Genomic DNA, 26,367 nt, shown 5'->3' with positions numbered 1-26,367 from the left:
TGGAGTAGGCTAGGGTCTGGGAATTTTATAGTTATATTTTCTTTTTAAAAAAGAATTCTATATCTTCTGTGTATAAATATTTTATTTGCATGTGCACAAGAGTAGTTTGTACATGCCTGGTGCCTGTGGAGGCCAGAAGAGGGTACAAGATTCCTTGGAAATGGAATTATATGAAAATTATAAGCTGCCATGGGGGTGATGGGAAGCAAAATACAAGTTCTCAGCAAGCGTAGCAAATTCTCAACTGCTGAGCCATCTCTCCAGCCGCTACAGTTAATATTTTCCAAGAAATATTTTCCTCTAAGGTTAAGGTCAGCAGCCTTTGGCTTCTCTGAGACATTAAACGGCCATCTTGTTCACAGACTTTACCTGCCTCTGGTATCCATCCTTGTACCTTCAAAGACTTCTCAAAATACTTAGGAAAGGTAAAAACACTGAGTATGCATCTGAAATGAAAAGTGTAAGAATGTTTAAATGTAATAGAGGAGAGCTGGAGAGATGGCTCAGTGGTTAAGAGCACTGACTGCTCTTCCAGAGGTCCTGAGTTCAAGTCCCAGCAACCACGTGGTGGCTCACAACCATCTGTAATGGCCCCTTCTGGTGTGTCAGATACACCAGCAACAATGTACTCATATAAATAAAATAAATAAATAAATCTTTATAATAGAGGAGCAATGTTTATTTAGGGGGGATTCACAATCATCTATATCAACAAAACTGAACTGGGAGCCCGGATATAGTTCAGGTTTAGTCAAACTGGAGAACTGGTGTCAAATTCAAAGATGTCTCAGGAAGAGGAGGGAGGGCCCTAGTGGGGGAGGGGCCTAAGGGCAAGAAAGATTAATACAAAGTACAGAATTTGAATCCTGCCTGATGTTTCCCAGTGTGTGAGCAAAGATGAAATAGTAGCCATGGTCTAAATATGCACTCCCTGTCCTTTGTCACCTTATAAGTTGAATCCTAATCACAAATGTAATAATATGTGGGCGTGGGGCTTTTTGAAAGTGATTATGACATTAGGGTGGAGTTCCTATGAAATGGAATTATTGCCTGTATAAAAGATATGACATAACTTTTTGCTATAAGGATATAAAGAGAATAAACGAGCCCATATGAGAAACTTGGTATAAGAAAAAAAAATTAAACAAATTAAATCCAGCAGTGTATTTGAACAAGATTCATTGATGAGGCAGCATCCGAGTCCCTAGTGGTTCAGAGAGCCCTGCTCCCTAGCGTGGGCAGACATTAATTGTAGAAAGAAAGAAAAAAAAGTCCCTTGATTAATCACAGCTCTCATGCCTTTTGTGAGCATGATGTTAGGAGTTATTTGCATCATAGGGAAACAGCCTGGCTAGCCTATGGTTGGCTGACATATAGCTGCTGAGACTGGCTGCCATTCAGCTATTTGTTATGAGAATATATTCTTAAACCAGACTGCAGTTTGCTGCACTGGAATGCAAAGCACAGAATCAGCTGTCACTTAGACCTTAGGCTCTCTGGTATCCAGAACCCTGTGAGGTCAGTTCCTATCTTTGGGACCAAGTATAAGGTCCAGCACTCACATGCGTTTTTGTTGGTTTGCTGCCAACACTTGCTTCTGAAACTGTGTGAGTTCATCTTATAAAATTCCAAAGGCACGCCAGGCAGTGGTGGTGAACACTTTTAGTGCCAGAACTTGGGAAGCAGAAGTAGGTGGATCTCAAGGCAGCTTTCGAGGCTAGCCTGGTCTACAAAGCAAGCTCCAAGAGAGCCAGGGCTCCACATAGGGCACCAAAGCAGGTATCTGATGATGATGTTGAGTGCACTAGATCGCTGTGTGCCAAGGCAATTTATAGAAGGAAGTGTTTACCTTGGCATGTGGTACCAGGGGTGTAAGAGTCTATCATGCTGGGTAGGCATGACAAGGAGCAGGGACAGGAAGCTGAACTCTTACATCTTATATAAGCATGAAGCAGGCAGCATACGGGAAGTAGATGGGACATAGGCTCCCAATTCTTGTTACCAGTGCACACATCCTCCAAGAAGACCATACCTTCCCAATCTCCCCCAAACGGAGCTACCTACTGAGGGGCATGTGTTCCAATTCCCAGGTTAATGGAAACATTTCTCATTTAAAACACTCCACTGCACACCCTGGCCTCTATAAGCTCATAACCACATCTTACTGCAAAACTCCTCGAATCTGATTCCAGAACTCCTCATTGTTTCTCACAGCCTCAGTATTGTGTAAAACCCGAAAGCTCAAAGGCCCTTCTGAGGTTCAAGGGACTCTCTTACTTGTAACCCCTGTAAGGTCAAAACACAAATTACATATGTTCAATGTATAATGCCCCAGAATATACACAGACCTCCTAAATGGGAACACTATGTCAAAGGAAGGTCAGAACTCAATAGGGCCATCACCAAATCTGAAGTTTCACATCTGAAGTCAAGGGGCTTAGAGACCTCTACTCCCCCACCTTTGGCTGCCTGTGACGTACATGTCTCTCCTGGACTGGTTCTGCCCCTATATGCAGCTCTCTCTGGCAGTGTTAATCCCACCAGTTGGGAATGAGACCACTACCACAATCTTTGAGCCAAATATGAAGCAATCGTTCATTAAATGCCGGCCAGGAGGATGGACTCTGGCTGGTTCATTTCCAGACTCCCAGAAAATGGCGACGAATCATATCTAGCAGAGGCTTAAAAAGGCAATCCCACAAGGCCAATCAAGGTCCAATCAAGGACAAGCATATATCTTGACATTTTTCCTGTTAACTTACCTCTTGTCTGCCTGTGATCCGACACACTGGTGCGGTTGGGTCAGACAAACTTGTTCAGGAGTGTGAAAACCTGTGGCTTGTTATCTTCCTTAAACAACAGCCTCCAGCATTTTGAAGTATCTGTCCTTGGGGGCAGGGAGATCATTTTGTTTCATGGGTCTCTAGACACAGTAATTAAAACATAACTTGTCACAGCAGGAAAGCCACGGCTGCTGAATCACCAACATTTTGGGATCTTTATTCTAAGAGCTTGATTATCCCAGCCTCATGCAAAGCTTTCTCAGAGCCTCTTGCCTTCTTAAAGCCTTTATGTAGCAACCCCTCTTCCACACATTTCGTGGCCCCAGCAACTCCCTGAAACCTCGGAAGAAGAATCTGTGATCCAGTCTTGGCCTCCTTCATGCATCTAAGATAACATCATAGTGAGAAACCTGCTAAGTGTGGCTATCAACATGGGATGAATCCATCAAACCACATTAGCAGCTGCTTTTGTTTACTGTTGCCTTCTAGGAACAGAAAAAAACCTCTTAAGTCTTTTTCCTTTCAGAATCTAGACGCTTAGCTGCTGTGTGGAGTGTTAACCATGTTCCAGCGCAGAGCAGGCCTCTTAATGGTGCATGATTTCTGAGCAGTTATAGCCCCCTCTCAGCGCAGTCCGTGCTGTAACAGTCCCGCGGTGCTCTTTTTCTCACCAAACTGTCCATTTTTGTCTTTCTTTCTGTCTCCTTTCTATTATAGATTTGAAGCATTATCAATAAAAACCATGCCACAGAGTCAATGTTATGTAGTCTTGAAGTTTATTCACCAAAGAAATTATTCTGTTACTTTAAAATTTTCCTCCTAGCCGGGCAGTGTGGTGGCACATGCCTTTAATCCCAGCACTTGGGAGGCAGATGCAGTTAGATTTCTGAGTTTAAGGCCAGCCTGGTCTAGAGAATGAGTTTCAGGACAGCCAGGGCTACAGAGAGAAGTCCTGTCTCAAAAAAAGCAAAAATAAAATAAATAAATAGATAGATAAATAAATAAATAGATAGATAGATAGATAGATAGATAGATAGATAGATAGATAGATAGATAAAATTCCTCTTAGGCAAGTTCTTAGGATGAGAGCTTAAGGCCATCAGATTCTTTGCCCAAGTATCGCAAGGGCCCCAAAGGCTAATAGAGTTCCTCTCTGAAACCTCCGGAGCTGGGACTCCACAGTCCCCAAAGCTCTCAGCGTGGCTGTCTTTAAGGCTTCCATTAGGATTACCTTTTAAGCTCTGCCTGAAGGGTTCACAGCTGTTCTAGTCCAGATCTCCACAGTCTTCCACATTCCTCCTCAGAGCAACACAGACAAGTGCTTCACAGCATCAGCCCACTCTGGTACCAACAGCTGTATTAGTTGCTTAACTGTTGCTGTGATAAAACGCAATGACCAAAAGCAATTTATGGAAGAACTTATTTTTTGGCTTACAGTTCCAGGGGGATAAATTATAGAGATTATGGCGGTCTCTTCCCGACATTGGAGAGGCTGAGAATCCAAAGTAGGTGTCCTATGGTGAAGTCGAGTGCACTAGCTCTCTGTGTTTTTCTCATGATGTTTCCTTAGCACCTTAACGTGACTCTCACTTTTATTCTTTCTGACTGTGTATCTCATATATTTTCATTTTCTCCTATGAAAAACATAACAGGAAAAATCTGATTCACTGAAACAAAATTGAGTAAACAGTATTACATCAAAGGAACCTGAAAATATTAAGTTAACAAAATAGGCAAATCAAAGCACAATGATTTACCTAGTAAAATAATACTTTACTTTGCAAATTGATAAGAAACTTGAGATAAGTTTTGTTTATTTGCTTTCTTACTGCAGGACAAGTATTTGAAGGATTTTCCCCCCTACTGCTTAAAGGACTACTGTATAGAATAAGGCAGTTATGCATTTTTGTAACTGCTTCACACCACATAGATTAAAAACTTCAGCTACTAGTTCAGCCGGTTAGACAACATTTGAAAACAAGTCTTCAGATGCCCTGGATTTTCATTCTGGAGGAACATGCTGCTAACCACAAGGATTGGGTGTGTTATCTTTCAGTAAAGTCTGGAGCTATGGCACAATATTTCAGGAGAGTGAAAATGAAATCTCTCAAGCAGAAACATCATGATTACAATTCAATGGTCAGCATTTACCTGGTGAAGGACTTGTCAACACACAACCTCAGAACACAACACTCTCCTTATTACCTGTGTGGAACCTTTTTAAAGCCTTTGAATTTAGTTTTTCCAGTTTTTTAAGAGTACCAAAGTTAAGTGGTGTTAGATTTCACAAGGAGAAGTCTCATGAATGTGGAATATTGGTTAGAAACTGCCTTTCATAATTTCGAGGAAGGCAGTCCCGCAGTTGCAGGCCTATAATCCTAGCTTTTGGGAGGCTGAGGCAGAGAGATGAGAAGTTCCAGTCCAGCCTGGACTACATAGTGCATTTAAGGCTCAGCTGCCAACTTAAAAATAGAACTGGGGATATACGTCATTGGTTAAATGCTCATGCAGGAGGCCTTAGATTCAGTCCCCAGTCCTCACGCCTACACAAATGGGAGAGGGGAATGGTCCTACTAATCAGAAACTTAAAAAGAATCGGAATTTTTATATGTGGTTTAAACATTAAAATGGCTTTTTATAGAATCAGGAAGAAAGATTGGTACAAAATAAACACTCTTTCCAAGTTGAATTGATGTCTTAGACATTGTTGAGCAGGTGTAAAACGAAGCTGTGGATTCATCAAAAAATGCAGCCTCGACTCCCCTCTGACTGGGTAGTAAAGAGGCTGGCTTTTCTTTTTCTTTTTTTTTTCTCCTAGTAGCCTTCATGCCATAGAATAATAAATTTAAAATAGCCATCATCCTCATCTAGGAAAAACTAAATGTGATCAGCCAAGAACAGCCAGTCAGGTGACTGCACGTGAAATTGCCAGTGCTTTTTAAATTTTCCGTTTCACGTGGCCCTGGACAGGAAAAAGTGGAAGAGCAGCTGTAGTGCTAGCTTTTGTTGTTCCTTCTGTGAACTGCGGCTTATTAAAATGTGCCCGAAAGTATCCAGGATTACTGAGTTCACAGTTTAACTTGATATTTTATTTTCCATGTTAAAACCATAATCATCACAGGAGACTTTTTTGAGTTCCGGCAGTACTGAGGTAGTTGCTTTTCTGGGCAGATTTTAAAATTAACTGATTCATTTGTTTTACCTACATACAAATGCATGCACATGCCACAGTCCATGTGAGGACAGAGGAGGACTTTGCTGGAGTTGGTTCTGCCCTGCTACCATGTGGGTCCTGGGGCTCGAACTGAGGTCACCAGGCCTGGGGGCAAGTGTCTTTACCATCTCAGCAGGCCAGTAGACAGACTTTAATTAAACGGGGACTGTTCATCCTTCATTGTCTTGGTGTACCTTTTAAGGAAGTTAAAGAGACATTTACTGTTGTCATGAGTCTTACATCACCTCAAATTCAAATCATTCTTCCAGAACTCGATGGGCTCTTAATCCAATAAATCACCGGGCTTCCAAGTGGTCTTTTCACTCTGTCATGAGCATAGAACATCCTGAAGAAATTGCTCAGGTCCGTTGGGTGCCTCTCAAGGGATAAGGCTGGGGCCAGGCATGACTGCACATACTCTGGGGTAGGCTGCCGTAATAGGGAATAGTTGGAGGTCAGCCTGAGACATAGAGAGAACTTCGGTGGGACCTAAGAGATCTAGAGGCCCCTTCTCAACCAAAACAAAACAGCAAAGAGAACCAAACTCCAAAACAAAAACCTCCAAAATGATAAAGCTAACCCACCACCAAATTTTAGCTAGATTTAGTGCGGAGCATTGGGTGTTCATTGCGTCCCAGAAGCCTTGCCTGGCTTTCCTCATACAAAACTATAACAGGAAGAACATTACAAGGTGAGGGGAATTATGCAACATGGCCAAGGACGTGGAGGAGAGGAGACAGACACTTCTCTGTTTATACCTGCTGTGTAATCTCTGGAATTGTTGGGACTCTGGTGCCAGGAAAATTCTGGAACACAAACTAGGATGATGGGGCACAAGGGCCCAGTTCTAATCTTGTCCCTCTGTTGGTTAAGCAGGTCAGGTCTCATGAGGGTCTGTCAGCACACTGCTGGGTTTCAGAGGAAACTAAGAGCAAAACCAGACTAGAAGAGAGTTGGGGGTGGTGGTGGTGGTTGAGAAATGTTAGAAATGTGAGCTGTCTAGACCAGGGAGGAGATCTTTATCAGTGACCCTTTGTACCTGCACTCATTCCAGAGGGCGACTTGGAGGAGTTAACACGTTCAGAAAGAGACCCTCCAGCCCCTTGGGGACCCGAAACCCTGGTGGATGCCAAGCCTTGCGCGAGGGGAAGGCAGGTACTAGCGCCCCCTCCAGCCGGAGTGGAGCGCCCGCCGCTGCGGGAGTGTGCGGGCAGACGAGCCCAGTACAACCCGCGGGGCTCGCCCGAGCAGTGACGCCCTTCCATTCCCAGCCGTGGGCCCCTCCCGGTCTCGCTTCTTGACAGGCCAGCAGGCGTCAAGGGGCGGCCCCGCTCTGAGGTCCCGAGGACGTCACTGACGCGCGGTCGAGCCTCCAGCCCGCCCCCCACCCGGCTCGCCTTCCCTTCTCTCCTTAGCTGCTGACGCCGCCGCAGCCCCGGGCACCCAGCGCTCGCACGCACTCCCGCGCACGCCGGCTCTCCACCTCCTCCCGCACCCGGGTCTGAAGATGGCGGCTCTCAAACTCCTGGCGTCCCAGCTTCGGCTCTGCGCCTCCGCCCGCAGCTCGCGGGGCGCCCTGCATAAGGTAAATGCAAGGTGGAGCGGGGAAGAGGAAGGCCACGCGCGGGAAAAGCGCGGGCGGACGAGCCGCGAGCGGCGCGCGCGCTTTCTTGCCCTGCCCATCTCCCCCGCCTCCGGCCGGGGATCTGACATCTGCAGCGCGGTGCCTGGGGGCTCGGAGACGCTCGGGTTAGAGGCTAGCCCCGCCTTTCGTCTGTCTGTCTGTCTGTCTTTGCTACTCCATCCGCTTCCCCGATGGAGGCGAGATGAAGGCAAGCTGTCCTTGCAGCGCTGGAGAAGCGATCGGGGCTCTGTGCACCCCAGCAACGCCTTAGAGACTGTTGGCGTCCCCATCTCCCGCCACTCCAACCGACTCCAGGCTAGCCGTCGACGCCCTTGGGAAGGGGGTCCCTGTGGCCTCCGCCCTAGCTAAGGGTGGGGTGGTTGCCGGAGCCGAGCAGAGAAGGGCGGCGCGCGAAGGCTTGCGCCCCACCTGAGGGAGCTGCAGGCGCAGGCTGAGGCCTGGAACCCGGGGCCGGGTTAACCGCTGCTGGCTCAAGTTCACCGCCAAGTGGGCGGATGCTGTGCGCAGCGAAGGCGGCCTGCCGCTCCCCATCCTCCCCTTCCCTATATGGCGGTTGAAAGGGGAACCCGGACTGGAGCGCTTGTCACGGGGCGTTTTAGCCTGCCAAGCGGTTGAAAGCGGATGGAGGGCTGGCGGCGCTCCGTTTGCAAACGTCTCAGGTCTCAGGTCTTTTGCTTTGAGCCCCTCTCAGTCTCCCCCTGGGTTAGAGACTTGCAATTTTCAAAGACCTTAAAAAACAAACAAAAAGCAGACAAACAATCAAAAACAAACACCTTGACCCACAGAATGGTATCCAGAGTCGCCTTAGAGGACCAGCGGGTGGTGGGTGTTTTTGCTTATACACTGTAGAGGGTCTCACCTCTAAGCACACACTTGGGTTGGATTTCAAGGAACAGAGTGCTGGACAAGAATTCTGCATGAGGAGGAGGGTGGGTTCACTTTGCTCAGAAGCCTCCTCCTTGAACCTGCAGATGAAGCGTTTTCTTTGGAGAGGTTTCAAATTGTATTCCTGAACTTAAGAAGAGTGCATCGCACCGCACAGGGCTCGCATTTGCCCTGTGTGCTCTGAACTCCTTTCCCTGTTGCTCATTTCTTTGCCTCCATTCTGAGTGTTGAGAATCTAGAGAAGTCATCACACAACTCCCGTGTGTGCTAGGGAATGCTTCAGAACCAAATCATTGCGTTGTTAAATTCCTCCTAGGAGGTATTTGGGTAATTGCATGCAGATTTGGATGTATCAAACATTATTAAAAGAGCACTTGACCACCAGCCAGCCTGCTGCAAGTGATGGAGTAGATGCAAAAACCAGGACACAGGGATGTCCTTGGGCCAAGGTCAAAACATTCTTTTGACAGTGCATGCTTGTCTAAGTTTAATTTATTCACCTCTAGTCTACCCCACTTTTAATATAATCATTAAACCATTTCTCAAGCCAGCAGACCTCCAGGTGGATGAACTATAATTATGGGTCTTGCTGTTTCTTATTAAAAAGTTCGTGACACGGTTCAAAGTTAGGCTTCTCAGGTATGATAAAAGAAGGCCCAACTCCTGCTTTCTGGAGTCTTCTGCCAGCTTATGCATTGATTGGTCTAACTGCTTGCTTGGCGCTATAGTCATCCACCTCTGTTGAGTTGTAATACCCACGTATTCGTTTAACTGGGACCATGGTATATATCAGTCCTTTGCCCCCCTCAGCCCTGCATACTGCTCTGCAAAGAATACTCATTTTAGTGTGCACCGCACTCTCACCCGTGAGAACCTGCAGGGTACCTTAAGTAACCTAGAACACTGTCCAGCTTAATAGCCAGCAGGTAAACTGGGATAATTATTAAAAATGCTTTTGTGCTTTTGTTTCGGGAGACAGGATCTTGCTACGGGGGTGCCCATGATTCTTTTGCTTGCATTCAGCCTGCAGAATTCTGAAATTACAGATGTGTACTTATTTATCATGTTTAAAAAAATACCTTCCTTCCCTCCCTCCCTCTTTCCCTTTTTCTCTCCCTCCCTCCTTATTTCCCTCCATCTTTGCTTCTTTCCCTCCCCCTCTCCCTCCTTTCCTCCCTCCCTCCTTTCCTCCTTCCCTCCTTTCTTCTCTCTCTCCCTCCTTTCTTCCCCCCCTCTCTCTCTCCCTCCCTCCCTCTCTCCCTCCCTCCCTCTCTCCTTCCTTCCCTTTCATTCTTGGTGAACAAGTTCCTTGTCTGGAGCTGTGGCATGACCTGGGATCACCTGGAGGCTTTTAAATCTGATCGCAGTGCCACCCTACGGTTTCGAGTTGGGTAGGTCCTCAGTGGATCGATTCATGGTGAACATGGGCTGATCCCTCTTGGCAGAGATGTCGGACTCCTCCTGGCAAGCTTGCATGCTATTCACCTGGATAGCGCTGCCTTTTCCTCCTAGCTGGTTTTCTTTCCCCCTTTCCACGACACCTCTTCCTGATTTTGCTTACCAAACTCCCATACTGAGGCAGGCCGTCTCAACCTTTCTGTGCCATGAATTCTTCAATGGTTGAGAGGTGACAGTTAGACACCACTTGGGTGTATAGTTCTCTACCACTCTATCATTAAGGTAATACTTATATTTAAAAAACAAACAAAAAATACACAAGACAAACAAAGTGGGGCCCGTGAGATGGATAAAGCTGCTGCACAAGGACTTATATAACCCAAGTTCAATCTCTAGGACTTACGCGGTAGAAAGAGAGAACTGACTGCTTCTTGTGTCCTGTCCTCTGACCTGCAGAGGTTCACTGTGGCACATCCCTTCCCTACAAACACATGCGTGTGTGTGTGTGTGTGTGTGTGTGTGTGTGTGTGTGTGTGTGTGTGTACATGTATACACACAGACACAGACACACACAGACACACACACACACATATATATACACATATTTTTCAGTAAGTTCTCAAGTGTTGGATGACAAGGAAGAGAGATGTAGGTAAAGGAAATAATAGTGTTAGTGAATGGTTAGAAAGGAAGTCAGGGGATGAGATTTAGGTTGCACCATGGAGTAAGACTTCAGTGGTTAGGTGTAAGAAATTGAAGATCAAAATGGAAATGTTAATAGGAGAAACGTTACACAGAAAGACATTTTACACCTCAAGAATTTCATTCCCTTCATCAAAATCTTTGATCATTGTGTTCCTCACTCAATTTTAATATCAGAAATTACTACCAATAATAAATGGGGTTCTATTGAATATAGGAGAGTGGACCAATAAGACTTTGTGACTAAAACCTTGGTTAAAATACTCCAGTAAGTCAAAACATGTTACTGCCCCACATTCTCTTAGGTAGTGTGTGCAAACATGATAGTTATTTATGTTTTAATTTATTTGGCAGCCACTGGCACATGAACTTCTTTCCAGATAGGATCTCATGAAGCTCAGGCTAACTTCAAACATGGTGTGTACCCAAGGCTAACCTTCAATTTCTGATCCCCTTTCTTCCGGTGCTGACACTGCAGGTATCCTGCTGGGGCTCAAACCCAGTGTTCTGTTCACACTAGTGAAACTCTCCACCAATGCATTTGGTTTTAGAAAATGCCACCTCGCTTATAAAATGTATTGGAAGAGGTTAATTAGGGGTAGTTTAAAGAGTCTTTTTGAACTTGCCTGTCTAAGGAAGAAAGGTAGATGTTATCAGCAATACACTTTTTCCCAGTTGCCAAATCTTAGGAATTAGTGCCAGTGACACTGATATTTCTTGACTCTCAGGAACACAGTGTGAGTAGAGGAGCTAGTGTGTGTGTGTGTGTGTGTGTGTGTGTGTGTAAGACAGAAAAGGAAAAAGCTCCCATTTACGAGCCTGCTTTGGAGAACCTAAGGTGAGTTTTGATCCTCTGTGGTGCAATTTGCCACAGGCATTGGGTTTCCTCCTTGCCCCACTGTCTGCACTCCCGCCTTGCCAAGCAGTCTCTGAATATGCAGACTGGCAAACTGGAGTGTAATTCATATTGCTGGATCGTGGTGTGTGTTTGCAGTTCCAGCTACTTGGAATGGAGACAGGGGGTTGGCTTAAGCCCGGGACTTTGAGACTAGCCAGACCCACTTAGTAAGATACTGTCAAGGGGAAGAAAGAATGAAAGGAATGAGCTTCGAGGGAAGGGAAAGGATTCATAAAGCTGTTTTGAAAATCTTCAACAAATATAACCTGCATTGCTGTCTTCGCAGGAAGTGGATAAAGGGTATCATTTCTCAAAGGAGGATAACATCCCTTGGGTGTTTCCTATAGCCAGGCAGACAGCTTCATTCTGTCTTTGGGAAGCATCTAACAGTTGTCATCTTTAGCTCTTCGGCAAGCTCCTCACCTGACTTTGACCAAAATAGCACCTCTCTTCAGAGACATACTCAGTGGTTACATAATTTTGACACATCTCTTCAGTCCTGACTGAACTAGAATTTGACAAGAGGGTACCTTCTCCCCTTGGAATATTCAAGAAAACACCCTGCCTAGGTTTTTTTTTTTCAGTGTCTTTTCATGTAGGACCTGATACGTCTGTATGCACCACATTCATGCATGCATGTGCCTGTCAAGGTTAGACATCACTGTATCCTTTGGAACCATATAGTTACAGACATTGGGCCCCATGGAACTGCAGTTTCAGGCAGTTTTGTGCACCACCAGAGGTGGGTTCTGGGAACTGAAAACTGACTCCTCTGTGATAGTGAGTGCTTTTAACCACTGAGCCTTCACTCCAGCCTACCTTACTGACTTTGAATTGTAGTTGTATGGCTACTTTTGCAACAATCTCTCACATCTGTTGAACCCAGGGCCTTTTGCCTGCTAGGTAAGCATTCTGCTACTGAACTGCATCTGCAATACAACTTCCACCCTTTCTGGAATATTTCTAAAAGGGTTCTGTTCCCTCTCCCTCTCTCTCCTTCCTTCCTTCTTTTTCTCTTTTCTTCCAGTCTCTCTGTTTTTCCTAAGCACTGGGTAATTAGTGCTGACTGCTAATTAGTATTGTGGCAAGACTAGCCATCAGCTGCTACAGCAGGATGAGATTCTTGCTAAGTTGTGTGGCTGTGTGTATCTTCTTCTGAGTCTTCCAAGGCTTGCAGGATACACATGGGAGCCAAGTCTTCTAGTTCACCCTGTGGAATCCTACAGCGAAGCAGTCCAAGGTGACCTTACCTTTTAGACTTTCTGTGAGCTCTTTCATTTTCTTCCTTATGCTGATGTGGCCTGGGCCCTTCTGCCCACAGAGATAATGCTCATAGAGTTACACATTACAGAACAGGGTTCTCCTGAAGATTTGTTGTGTGTAAATGACAAAGTAGAACAATAGAACATTTTCAGAAGACACGGAAGGAAGAGCAAGGACTGTGTGACAGGAAGGGTCGCTCTGTTCTTTGTTACAGTTTGGATCATTTTGCTTATGCTGACGCCTCTCTGGTGCTGGAATTACAGGCATGAACCACCATGTTTATATTTAATCTATCATATTTTTTATTTCTGAGACACTAACTAGCTCTCTGTCTCTGTCTCTCTCTTGCTCTCTCTTTTGTGTATCTGCGTCTTTTAAACAGAAACAAATAAACCCTTACTAGTTGAGAACAGGAAGAGAAGAACGTCCTTTGTGGTTAAGCCCTTTCAAAGTCCTTGTCTCTCCCTCTACTTATGTCCCAGGCTTTCAGGCAGTGCACAAACTCCTGACCTGACCTTGACCAAAATAGAAACTTAAAGGAATGAAAGTCACATGGTCATGTGTGTAACTTCAACCATGACTTCTCATTTGACTTTCTTTCAGTGTAGATCCCATAAATGGTCTTCTGTGCTAATTGACAGATACTTAAAATGTTTTCAGAGGAAAGAAAAGAAGGATAGACTTTGACAATCTCAGGTCGTAGCTGTCTGAAATACCGTTGGGTAGTCCAGTGGGTGGGACGTGCTAGCTGGGTTTGTCTGTCTGGGCACAGCTCTTCCTCTCTCCGCTCCTTCAGGTGAACTATATAGTGGGAATAAAGTGAAGTGTTGTTAATGTGAGTCATTAGTTACCATAGAACCTGTTTCCTCCTTTTCTCTTGTCCATATTGTAGATGCAGGGCAATAACCTTCTGGTTTTATGAATGCTCACCCAGTGACTCATTTGAGGCCCATCTCACCTGCTGTGACAAACAGCTCAGCCTGGATACTTAGGGAAGAAGTTTAGTTAGCTCATGGTTAAAGCATTGTGTTTCCGGCTTTATAACATGACAGAGTTGCAGAGGGACAAGCAGGTGTGGGCAGAAGAGGCAGCCTCACTTTGGAAAAGCCTCGCTTCGACAGTCAGCAATTCAGTGCGGTAAGAGAAGGCACTTGTGAGCTCCTGCAAGAGTGGACGGCAGCATCAATACCTTTGTGCAGGCTCACACACCTCATGAAGGTCCTTCTGCCTCTTATCACTGTTCCATGGGGACCCAGTTCTGACATGGGCTTTGGAGGTGACAAAAACCATCTATAGACTACAGTGGGCCCAAATAGTTGTCTGGTGTGGACAACTAAACCCTCTGTGTAGTGGTGGTCTACTGCCTTTTCTCCAGCCTCCATAATAGCAACGGCAGGAAGGGTGTCCTCTGGCGTGCTGTTCATCACGTGTCTCTTTAGAGTTTCCCTGTTACCTGGAACTGACCATACTGCACCACACTCTCCCCAGAGAGCAGTGGTCATACCGTAATATAGATTAGATAAACAGTGTGGAACTTGGCACAGGTAGGGTCTCAGTATTTGTCTCCGGAGTGGAAAGCTAGGCTGCTATCAGAAATTGTGACTAATGTCACTAATATTGTGAATTTGCATCTCGGGATGCGATGTGAGTTATTCGCCGTAGTTCTTTTTTGCTTTTTTTGTTTTGTTTTGTTTTGTTTTTGAGACAGAATTTCTCTGTGTAATCCTGGCCATCCTGGAACTCACTTTGTAGACCTGGTTGCCTCTACCTCTGCTTCCCAAGTGCTGGGATTAAAGGCATGTGCTACCATGCCCCACACCTATTTTTAGTCTTTTGGGGGATAGTCACAAGTGACATAGTTGGACTTTTCCTTAGTGATAAGATGTGGATCCAAGGGACCCTGGTGAGAACCCATGAATAAAGCATGTCTATCCTTTCAAAGATAAACCATTTAAAGCCCACCTCTTACAGATAGAATCCTGCCAGAGAAATAGAAGGAATCATCTTAGAGAAACAGAGTGAAATGATATTGCAGAGGTTAGAAGTTGAAGGAGTTGGGAAGATGTTGGTCAAAGGACACAATGATGTTTCACTTAGATAAGAGAAATAAGTTTAGGGTATCTATCATATGTCATGGTGATGATCTGTAACAGTGACTATACTTGAAAACTGAGTAGCTGTGAGATGTTCTTACTGCAAAACAATGTGTGAGGTGATGCCCTGTTAGAAAACTCCAGTTATTCATTTTGTAATGAGTACATGTATCCGAAATGTGATGTTAAATACTGTAGATATATAGTTTTGTCAATTAAAGTGTGAAACGTGTAACATCAAGCTGCAAATGTTTGTTCACTGGAAATGTTTTCTATGTTTCAGGGGTGCGTCTGCTACTTTTCTGTCAGTTCTCGTCACCACACCAAATTTTACACAGATCCTGTGGAAGCCGTAAAAGATATTCCTAATGGTGCAACCTTGCTGGTTGGCGGTGAGTAATGGGGCTGTTTTCCTCTGGGTGGTAATATTCTTAGGTTTTAGGAAAATTATATGATATAGCAGTGTGGCTACAAAGTGACAGTTATTTAATATTTAGCTCTGACAGACTTACTGTCTTATTTATGACACACCACAATACCTATCACAGTCTCTTCTTGAAAGATTAGCACTTATTTACTACAGAACTTCTCCCTCCGCCTTTTCTGATTATAATTGAAAAGCTGGAGTTTTGAACTTTGGGTATCATATCAGGAATCATGATGGATTCCTACATCCTTGGGAATTCTGGTGAACTTGAAACATGTGCCTTAATTTGCCAGATTCCCTAGCCACTCTTTATAGTTCCTATTTGTTTAGCTAGAGAGCAGAGGGTCTCTACGGTGTTGAGCCTCCTATATTCTGTTTCCGCTACTTCTTTGGGATGTCTTTTGTAACCATGGCATCAGACTTAACACTTAACTTCCTGATTCTTGTATATGGAATCAAGTCTTATTTTAGGGCCAGTCTATACTAAATGTTAAACTTAAATCCAACATTTTTGGAAAAAATTTAAAGATATAAAAACATGAAATTTATTGGCTTAGTGCTCTAGTTCTGTAAAATATACTAACACAGATATATAAAAATGAATGTTTAAATAAACAACTAGATTTGGTTTGAATTATGAAGAGGGAAAATAGTACACATGCTGTATATGAACTGACTACTTTTTGCCTTACCTTAGTCAAATGTAAAGGAATTTTAATCCAGCAACATGGCTACTCAGGCAAGAGATCACATCCAAAAACCTAGTAGGTCTGTGAGATCTGGCTGGAATACGGACTCCTAAAAAATGACATCTAACTGAGGAGCAGACGAAGTGACAGATCAGAGAAAGATTTGACAGAATGAGTCAGACTCAGGACAGACAGGAAAGAAAGGCTACTTAAGAGCAGTGCAGGGGGAGAGGTGGAGTGGAGTTCACTTGAGTTTGGTGGAGTTCACTTGAGTGAGTTGAGTTCAGTTGAATTCAGTGCAGTTCAGTTGAGTTTATGAAGTTTCTTTCAGTTCTGTTCAGCTGTGCAGTTGGTATAGTCAGTGCAGTTTAGTTTGTAGAGTTCAGAGGCAGTTTTTCCAAACAGCAATTCAGTCAGAAGCCTAGAGAAGCCATTTTGAATCAGTCTGCTTTGAGAGGAGTTTGAGCCAGAACAGATAAGTTGAAACAGCCAGCCAGAGTTCAGAAAGAGCTAGAAAAAGTGAGTTTCTTTCTGCAGTAAGTCTTGGAGGCTGAAACATTCTATGTCTAGGTTAGCAAATGGAGGATGGAAAGCCAAAGTCTTCAAAGGTTTTAGCGGAGGTTAAAAACTCCCAGGACTGGGCCTAGAGTTAGTTAGATAGAAATGCTCTGGGCTCAGCCCAAGCCATGAATTGGTAAAGATTGGATATGTCTCTCATCCTATCCCTTCCTCTGAGGAAGTAAAACCAACCTTTACAATGGTGTCTGGTGATGTATAATGGTTTGAAACACTGAGATCCAGCTACTTGCCTGACAGCTGTTTATTGAGTTGATAAGGTATGGTTGTTTGTGTATTTGCCATATTACATCTGACAGCGTGCTTTAAGCTTTTTCTCTTCTATGAAGGGTAGTGTACAGGTCTTGAAAGAACATTATGTGCACACATTATTTCCCCTTTGTGCTTTGCAGGTTTTGGGCTGTGTGGCATTCCGGAGAATCTTATAGGAGCGTTACTGAAGACTGGAGTGAAAGATCTAACTGCAGTCAGCAACAATGCAGGGTGAGTGAATTTCTGAACTGACTTGCTAGAAAGAAATACCAGTTTTAAGATAATGGTGAAGCGTTTCATCGATCAGGGATGAGACCTCTAATATATTATTCCATTTCAAATGGTCAGCCCTAAACACATGTATACCCAAGAAACACCAAATAAACTCAGTAGAATCTGTCTGTCTGCTTGCCTGCTTATCTATTATCTGTCTGTCTGTCTGTCTGTCTATCAATCATCTATCTATCAATCATCTATCTGCAATAGTTATAGAAGAAGAGGCCATGAATCCAAGAGGGAGTTGGGGGAGGGGAAGAGAAAAGGGAAGGAAGAAGCTGGATTGTGGGAGGTAGAAATAATGTAAATAAAGTACTCATGTATGAGACTATAAAAATATTAAAAGTCTATCAGTGGAGCTAAATAGCTAGCTGCCACTTTTAAGAGTAATATGTTCAGTCATCAAAGGTGGCAGCTAACTGGCTATAGTAGCACATGATTGGAATCTCATCACTAGGAGATTGGGGAGGATAATCAATTCAGGACCAGTATGATCTCTGTGCCAAGCAGGGAGACCCACTCTCACAAAACAGAAAAGTGGGTAGTAAGGGCAAGAGTGAAAGTTACTTGGTTTTTTTTTTATATGTTTGTCTGTTTATTCGTTACTTGTTTATTTTCGATATTGTTGTTTCTTAACCTGTGACACTGTGATTGTACTTAGGTCCTTGGGCATGTTTAGGCAAGTGATTCACCTGCGGGTTATATCCCCAACCTCCCTCTTTTAATTTTGATTTTGTTATAAGGGCTCATTAAATTGCCCAGGCTAGCCCTGGGCTTTCTCTGTAGCCCAGGAAGATGTTGAATTAATGAGTTTCCTGACTTAGCCTGTGAAATAGGTGGAGTCGCAGGCCTGTGCCGTCAGGTCCAACAAAGTTACATTTCTTTACATAGTTTTGATGTCACATTTCATAATCATAAGTGAAGGAGCTTTGCTTTACCTTATATAACTGTGAAAATTAATGGCTAATGTCGTTATTGGATAAACTTAATGTAAAATATATTGTAGGTCAGAATAAAATTTTTTTGAAGTTGGTCCTTATGGTCTTTGTATTAGAGGCTGTTATGTATAAAGCAAGGAGGACATCAGTTTGAAATCTGTTCCAAGTTTTTTCTTTTACTTATATCCTCACTCCAGATGCCACATGAAGACATGCATTGATCATAAAGAATGTTGTTGGTCTTGACTGGATGTGAAGCACATGCTGTCAGCTTAGCAGTAGGATTGGAAATCAAATGCTCATAATAAGCCATTGTTTTAAAAAGGCCTGCACATGTTGGTACATTTGGTGATGTCAGAAAAAGCTATTTATATGCAAAACAGTTAACTATCTACCCCCTTCCGACAAATAGATGAAAGACTTTAGTTATATCTTAAGATGTTTAAAAATGTAACTGAATTAGCAGTTTGGCTTATTAGTATAAAGACTTTGAGAATAAACAGGGCAGATTTTCTTGGAAGCCAGAGCTTATTTGGAAAGACCTCATATTGTAGAAGGATCTGTAGAAGTTACTCTCAAAGTTCAGGACAGTTACCTTGTGCTGAGTGGCACCTGTCCAGAGGAGATATAAACAAATGTTTCCTCAAGTTGGATAGAGATTATAAGGTAGATCGAGGCAATTAATGATACCACTGGCATCTAGTTTGAAGAATCCATGAGTTTATTGGAGTTATTTACAGAAATATGGGCAGGGGTTACTTATTAGAGCATAGACCATTCAAAGGTATCTGTGTTGCTGAAAACTCACTCTAGCCTGGATGATGGACCCATGAAAACTGCAACCATGGAGCTATCTCCCTTACTTGCAGGGAGATTGACAGATTGGAGGGTCTTCTCAGTAGTTCTTAGTACTTACATAACCTTAGGATGGAAGGGAACTTGTGAATCTGGTAAGTTTCAGGGACTCCCTGAGATTTGTTAGTTGTTTTGTTTCATTTTGTTTTGTTTTGTTTTGTTTGTTTGTTTAAATTTCCTGAGCTTTAACAGTCTCTCTTTAAAACTTCCTGCATTTTAATGAGCTTTCTTCCAATACACAGTGTTTCAGTTCAGAGGAAATGGCTACCAAATACTTTTGTATGAGAGATTAGCTGTTGGCCTTGGTGAGATAAACTCTGCTTTAGGTTCACACCTCTGAATATTTTGTTATGTTGACTAAAAGGTTGAAAAAGCTGAGAATTCATTGATTTTGATGAACTTCAGGTTACAAGCCAGTGCAAACCAAGAGTTTCACAGTAAACTGTCAAGCATTTAAGTCAAAGCCAATGGTGAAATGGGCATATTATGGTATCCATGTTACTTTTTTCCTGACAATATTATTTTGGGTTATAGATGTAAAAGAGTGGGATATAGAAGGCTCCCTGCTTGTATTGGTTCATTCACTTAGTTAATATGTAAGTATGTGTACTTCTGGTTTCTTATGTATCATACTACTCAGGAATAGGAAAAATTTGAGGGTGCAGTGAGTGTCCCTCACACAAAATAAAAATTCTAGTTGTGTGCCAGTATCTTCAAATCTGGAATTAAAAGTAAGTGAACTCTACTTTGCCATATTCCTTTTTTATTTCTACAGCTGCTGCTCTGGTGACCTCATTGAGCAGATGCTGGCCATGTTGTCTTGACTGTGAGCATTCTTTAGGGTTTTGTTACTTTGTTTGGGAAGGGATAATGATATCCTGTGATGTTTACTTGTGTTTATGTGCTTAGCTCATGAAAGACTTTATTTACATCATGGGATTAAACCTTACACATCCACACACAACATTTTTCTTTTATTTTTATACTTCTGATTCATAAATTGTATGATTGAGATTCAAATGAGTCCCTAAATGAAAGCAAAGGAAGTAAAATTTTCCCAATACTTAAGTTTTTAAAATAATTATTTCCAATAAGTGAAATTTTAGAAATTAGATATTCAAGAGATTGTTTTGTTTAGTTTTTTTGTTTTTATGGGATTTTTTTGTTTTTGTTTTTTTCTTTTTGAGACAGGGTTTCTCTGTGTAGCCCTGGTTCTCCTAGAACTCCCTCTGTAGACCAGGTTGAACTCAGAGATCCATGTGCTTCTGCCTCTGGAGTGCTGGGATTATACGGTTTGTGGTACCACACCTGGCTTCAAGAAGTTAAATTTCCAATTCAGAAATTAAATATTTTCAGAAGATGGATGTCTTTTATGCAGTATCACATTAACATATCTCCACAGATTTTTGGCTTTAGGGTTCTTTTAACCACTAAAATATTCAATCCTATAAAACCCTGAGTTTTCTTTTTTTAGGTATTCTAGAGAAACGTTGGCTTCTGGAGGTAAGGAGTACACTCTGTTGGAAATTCCATCCGCATCGCCTTCAGTATCAAGGAGTACAGACTCCATCAGCACCATTTTCAATAGCAAAGAGCACAGAGCTCTTTCACGCTTCTTTCTCTATTAGAAATGGCATGTCCTCATTTGCCTGAGGGTTCACATCTTTAGTCTTTGTATCTTGAGCTAATAGCTGTTAGGGAGGTGGTTTACTTTTTTTAATCATCAGTGATGATACTATTATATTAGACAAGTGTGTTTGATGAGGTCATGGATTGGAGACACTATAGAAAGACACTCTCTTTGTAAGCTATCTAGTAGATTTCTCAAGGCCTAAGCACTAGCTCTTTATCTGGTCCAGTTGTTGAGAATCTTAGGCATTGCCTGGTTGCTATGCCAGGAGACTAGTCTAAAACAAAGCACAGGCCAAACACATAGTCAGCCCCAGAGCCAAGATCAACAAATACAGAAGGTCATCTTTAAATAGAGCCAAGTTAAAATGTGTAATGTGTTGCAAAACTAAACAGAGAAGTATGAAAGAGTGGTCAGAAAAACTTCCAAGTCAATGAATGACCAACTGTGTTTGGGTTTGGGGAATGGACTCTGTAGGCTTGGAGGGAGCTTCGGATATTTAAAACTACAGAAGTCAAATGGGTTTCATCTACCTTACTGGGTTGTTTAATGATTGTGGTTTTATTAGTCATAGCTCTGGGTATTATCCCTGGTAGCTGAGGAGTTTACCAAAGGGACTCCTTTAAAAGGACAGATTATAGTGGAATGAAACCAACGTGGCCCTTAAATAACCCTGTAGATAGTAACTGAAGGGTACTGGTACCACTGCCAGCGCCTGTGCAGCCTTTAGAAGTTTTCTATATAGAAGGTGGGGAAGAGAGCCTGAGTACTACAGATCCTGATATCATTGTTCTCTGGCCCCTAATCTCCCTGCTAAGGGCTTAGCCTCTCCTCAGCTCAGCCCGAGCAGGAGGCAGTAGCAAGAGAGCTCCTTGGTTCATGGCAGATGCTGGCCACCCTGCTACCGAACAGACTGGAGGCCAGCAGTGGATCCAGAGGGAAATGCTGAGAGATTGAGCTGCTCAGCTTTGACTGTCAGCTTGATGTCACCCATCATTCACTGGGGAGAGAATCTTAAGGAGGAGTTTTCTTCATTGCTTTGCCTGTAGTCATGTCTTTGAGGGACTGTTTGGCCTGGATGGAGGCACAGCTCATAATGGGCTCCCGGGGTCTCGCTTCCTAGGCAGGGGATCGATCCTGAGGGCTACAGGGATGAGAGTTAGCTGAGAGCGAGCGAGGAACCCTGAGGAATTCCCCTTCTACTCTTGGCTGTGGTCATATTAGTTTAATTTCTTTCTCTGTCTTTCCCAGGATGGGGGGGGGGCGGGGACCATAGCCTGGAATTCTAAGCTAAGTGAATGTTATCTCCCCCCTCTCCCCGCACCCCACCACATCCCCCCCCCCCCCCCGACCGCTGCAAGTTGCTTTTTGTCAGGCTGTGTAGACACAGACTAGTTCATTTTGGTTAAGAAGCTCTGGCTAGAAGAGACACATGGAATTCAGCAATAAATTCTTTTGGCAAGTGCTCACTACATATTTCTGCAGTCTTTTTTATGTGCCGTATAGCTGACAGGTGCTTGGGATGTGGGAATGAAAGAAAAAACAAAACAAAAAACATCACCACCATCACTCCCCCGCCACACACTAACCTCCCCCCCCCCATTACTACCACCACCAAAAGCAATAGCAGAATTTGTCCTGTCACAGACTTTCTGTTCTATTTGGGAAAGACAGACAGTAGGGTAGTCAACATAAAAATGGGCCCATTTTCTGATACATTGCAAAGTTTTGTACCATGGGGTAAAAAGGAAACAGTAATCAAGAGGACTGGGAACTGAATAGAGAGGCTGCTGTCAGCAGTTGGTGGCATAATCAGGGTGACACTAAGGTACCTCTGAGCCCACCCTTGAAGGAGGTGATGGAGGTGTCATGCAGGGAATAGTTCCAGAGACAGGCAAAGGCCCCTAGGGAAGCATTTCTGGCAGGGCTGGGGGAGCCAAAAGGACAACAGAGAGGCAGAGAAGTAACAGAAGAATAGCCCAGAAGGAATGAGGTCAGAGACAGGGAAGGCGTATAATTAGCGGGCCCTGCCTGCCGCTCTGGAGCGCTTTGCTTCATTCTGAATAAATGATACCTTTGCAGGGCTTTGAGCAGAGTGGTTTCCTGTTCCACTGCTGTGGTTTCTAAGGTGTTTTTTGGCTGCCGTGTGCAAAGGGGATTGTAGGGGCAGAAGCAGAAGCAGATGAGGTTGTCCTGGTATCCAGGTAAAGGTGGTACCGGGTAGAGCAGGGAGTGAGAATGACTTGATGCCTAAACGGGTTGTGGAGATAGATTGGGTGCGTAGAGTTCACTTCTCTAATTTTCCTTTTGCCCATCTTCAGGAGAGAGCTACTCTGAGCTCTGCTGGGCCAGGCTGCTGAGAGAAGCTGAGTTTGGAGGGGAATTGTAACCTGAAGCAGGGCCTGAGCCTTAGGAGCGGGTTAGAGACAAATACTTAAGGAAGGGTGTGGAAAAAAGAGAAGGAGGAAGAGGAAGGGGAAAGAAGACCGGAGGAAAGAAAGAACTGAAAACTTCTCACTAGGAAGACAGTATCTCTGGTGTCTGGAGACCTCTAGTGGACAAGTATATTATTAGCCCAGAAGGCTGTTTCCCTCCTAACTTTAAAGAAGTTTTCAAAGTAGAATTCCATCTGGGCAGGGGTTTGCTTACTGTCTTCCATACTTAGGGGAATATTGGATAGACGAGAAGCTACAGACCTGCCAACTTCCCTCTTCTTCCTAGGTGAGGTGAAGTCGGTCTTGTGTGCGATCTGCTTCATGGATGTCAATGGAGCCTGTTAACAGAAACCGCACCAGGCAGGGACAGTCATGCTGCTAAGCCCTTAGTTTTCTTTTAGACAAGAGAGAGAGAGAGAGAGAGAGAGAGAGAGAGAGAGAGAGAGAGAGAGAGAGAGAGAGAGAGAGAGAGAGAGAGAGAGAGACTAAATGTAAATTATGTCATATGGGTATTTTTATGCCTCTGGTGGGCAGGAAGCAAAGATTTCGGAATGATTAACAGTTCCTTGTGAACTATACACCTTGAGGGATGTGGTGTGCAGGGTGCTGTGGGGGAGGGGAAGAAAGACCCTTAGGAAGGAACAGGTGTAATGGGAGTTGTGAGCCTGGTAACAGGGCAGAGGCAAGTGGTTGTTGAAAGAGATGCTAGTGGTGGCACACGCCTTTAATTCCAGCACTTGGGAGGCAGAGGCAGGCGGATTTCTAAGATCGAGGCCAGCCAGAGGTACACAGAGAAACCCTGTCTCAAGAAATAAAACAAACCAAACCAAAAACAAAACAAAACAAAACAAAAGAGATGCTAGTGGTGCATCGCACTGGCTGGCGAACTTAATGCTTTGTCATGCATGTTAAACGTGTGGGGTGTCGCTAGGGGCCATTAGATTGGTAACCCCAGTGCACTCTTCCGTTAGGTTCCATGGATAAGCCACAGGTCTGCAGGGGATGAGTGTCTGTGGCAGGCAGCTCATCGGGGTGAACCATCGCCCCAGTGTCTCTTGACTCACCCCCTCTTCTCCCCTGGCCTCCACTTCAGTTTAGATACTCGCTGTTGTTTGTTTGGTCTGTATCAAGCCTTTTAACCAACCTCTCTGCCTTGATGGGATCTTCCAGAATTCATGGTATAGCTGTGCCTTTCAGCTGAATGGCCACCGTCTTCTGTCCTTCAGGATGAAGTCCTTCCGGGCAGATGGCAATCAGGCCTTCCTCCCCCTCTCCCCCCCCCCCATCTCGTTCCCATCCTATTCATGCTGAGCACTGAGCAAGATACCTCTTACCCTGGATCTCCATCTCCGACCTTGTTCTCAAACTGTGTTTTCCTTTGGATTCTGTCTGTTTTCCACCCCTGTGTGACCTTTTCCCATAGCTAGACATTCTCCATCCATGGTCCTCAGTCTTCTGTGTTCCTATCACATTCTGTAGAGGCATCCCTCACCATATCCCTCCCTCCCTCCCTCAGGTGTAATTACAGGCTTACTGTGTGCTTCCTCTAAACTCTCAGATCTACGCAGGGACAGGCATAGGCCTTCTCAGGGTCATAGCTGCACAGGCTGACATCCCTGAATAAGCACACAGTCTGGGGTAGCTAGATGTCTAGCTGTGCAGACAATACAAGCTGCATATGAAAGGGGCCGTCAGAACGTGATCATCAAGAGGAGGAAATGCAGGCTACTGTTTCTAAGAGGATTTCACGGTCAATCCCAGTGCAGTTTTTTTCATAATTTATTTTTTTATTCATATTACACCCCAATTGAAGCCCCCTTCCTCTTCTTCTCCCAGTCCTGCCCTTACAAATCCCTCCCCCTATTGACCCCTCCCCACTTCTCTTTAGAGAATCCACACCTTGGGACTCTCATGGCAATTTTGTCTTTTTAAAAAATCCTATAGATACGTAATATAGACTGATATAGAAAACTGATCCTATGTAGATGTACTAACAGGACTTTACAGGCTACATGGCCACGTAGCCAACACCTTTTCAAAGACACAGGACAGGACCAGTCCCCAGAAAGCTCTTTTCCTAATGTCTGCAGTCATTTCAGTCACTGGGAAGTCATCCCCCCTGCCCCATCTACATTATGGATACTTTAGACCACACGCATGTATTTAGACCATATCAGTTCTGTCAGAGTCTGAAGCTCTGGTCCAAAGAAGTTATCCAACACACACACACACACACACACACACACACACACACACACACACACACGTTTCACACACACACGTTTCACACACACATTTCACACACATGTTTCACACACACACACATTTCACACACACACACACACACACGTTTCACACACACACACGTTTCACACACATTTCACACACACGTTTCACACACACATATTTCACACACATACATTTCACACACGTTTCACACACACATGTTTCACACATATACATTTCACACACGTTTCACACACACACATTTCACACACGTTTCACACACACATTTCACACACACACACACACACACACACACACACACACACACACACACACACACACACACGTTTGTGTATAGCTTCTTTCACTCAGCGTTCTGTCTGAGTCTGTCCATGGTGGTGGGTACTGGTCCATCATGCAGTCTCATTGCCGTATCTTGCTGCATTGTCTGAATAAACTATGACTTATCTAGTCTGTAGATGGGCAATGTAGGGGCTTTCATTTTGCCTGTAATGGACAGTGTGCTGATGGATATATTTATATGTGTCTTAGTGAGCATTAAGCATGAACTCTGGTTTGGTAAAGACTCAAGAGGAACTGATGACTCAGTAGCACCTGGATTATTATTTTTTTCAATGCTAACAGTGTCCCGATGCCATTCCCTAAAGCAATGGGTATACATTCATCTTAGCACACAAGAAGGTTCCTGTGTTTCATGCCCTTGCCAAAGGACATGGTTTTTCCTGTTTATATGATCATTCCTTTGTTGCTTCAATTATACAATTATGCAACATTCAGTTCTTCACTACTAAAATATATTTCATCCTTAAAAATCACTTTATATAGCCAGGCCTGTATCCCAGCACTTGGAAGGCTGAGGTTGGAGGGGCTTATGTTCCAGGTTGATTTAGATTACATAGTGAGACTATCCCAGACAGACAAACCAACCTATAAAGTTTGTTTTCTCTCTCTAACTGGCTAACGATCTTCCGAAACCTCTGCGTAGGGAAGGAAGCTGGCTGGAAAGGAGCAAGCGTCCATTCAGTAATTAGTCTGTCTTATCACAGGAATTGTGCTTTAAAATGTAGGGCCACTTTTTTTCTTTGAAAATATGATAGAAATAAAGAAGAAATTTATACTTCGGGAGATAGAGTACTTGCCCCATATCTAAGAATAAATTGA

General features: G+C 43.9%; 1 protein-coding gene across 1 annotated transcript in view; it reads left to right on the top strand.

Annotated features, from left to right (window-relative positions):
* Positions 1–7,410: 7,410 nt before the first annotated feature.
* Oxct1 (3-oxoacid CoA-transferase 1) overlaps positions 7,411–26,367 on the top strand; it is a 130,124-nt gene continuing 111,167 nt past the window's right edge. Inside the window, exons 1-3 of the mRNA XM_052159503.1 lie at positions 7,411–7,582; positions 15,165–15,273; positions 16,966–17,056. Coding sequence (XP_052015463.1) covers positions 7,505–7,582; positions 15,165–15,273; positions 16,966–17,056 — 278 coding nt within the window. The 5' untranslated portion in view covers positions 7,411–7,504. The remainder of the gene's footprint in view (positions 7,583–15,164; positions 15,274–16,965; positions 17,057–26,367) is intronic.

The sequence above is a fragment of the Apodemus sylvaticus genome, chromosome 16, assembly GCF_947179515.1.
Source record: "Apodemus sylvaticus chromosome 16, mApoSyl1.1, whole genome shotgun sequence".
In the NCBI taxonomy this organism is placed as follows: domain Eukaryota; kingdom Metazoa; phylum Chordata; class Mammalia; order Rodentia; family Muridae; genus Apodemus; species Apodemus sylvaticus.
Note: the sequence above shows the minus strand (reverse complement) of the source record. Positions and strands in the feature narration are given on the sequence as shown.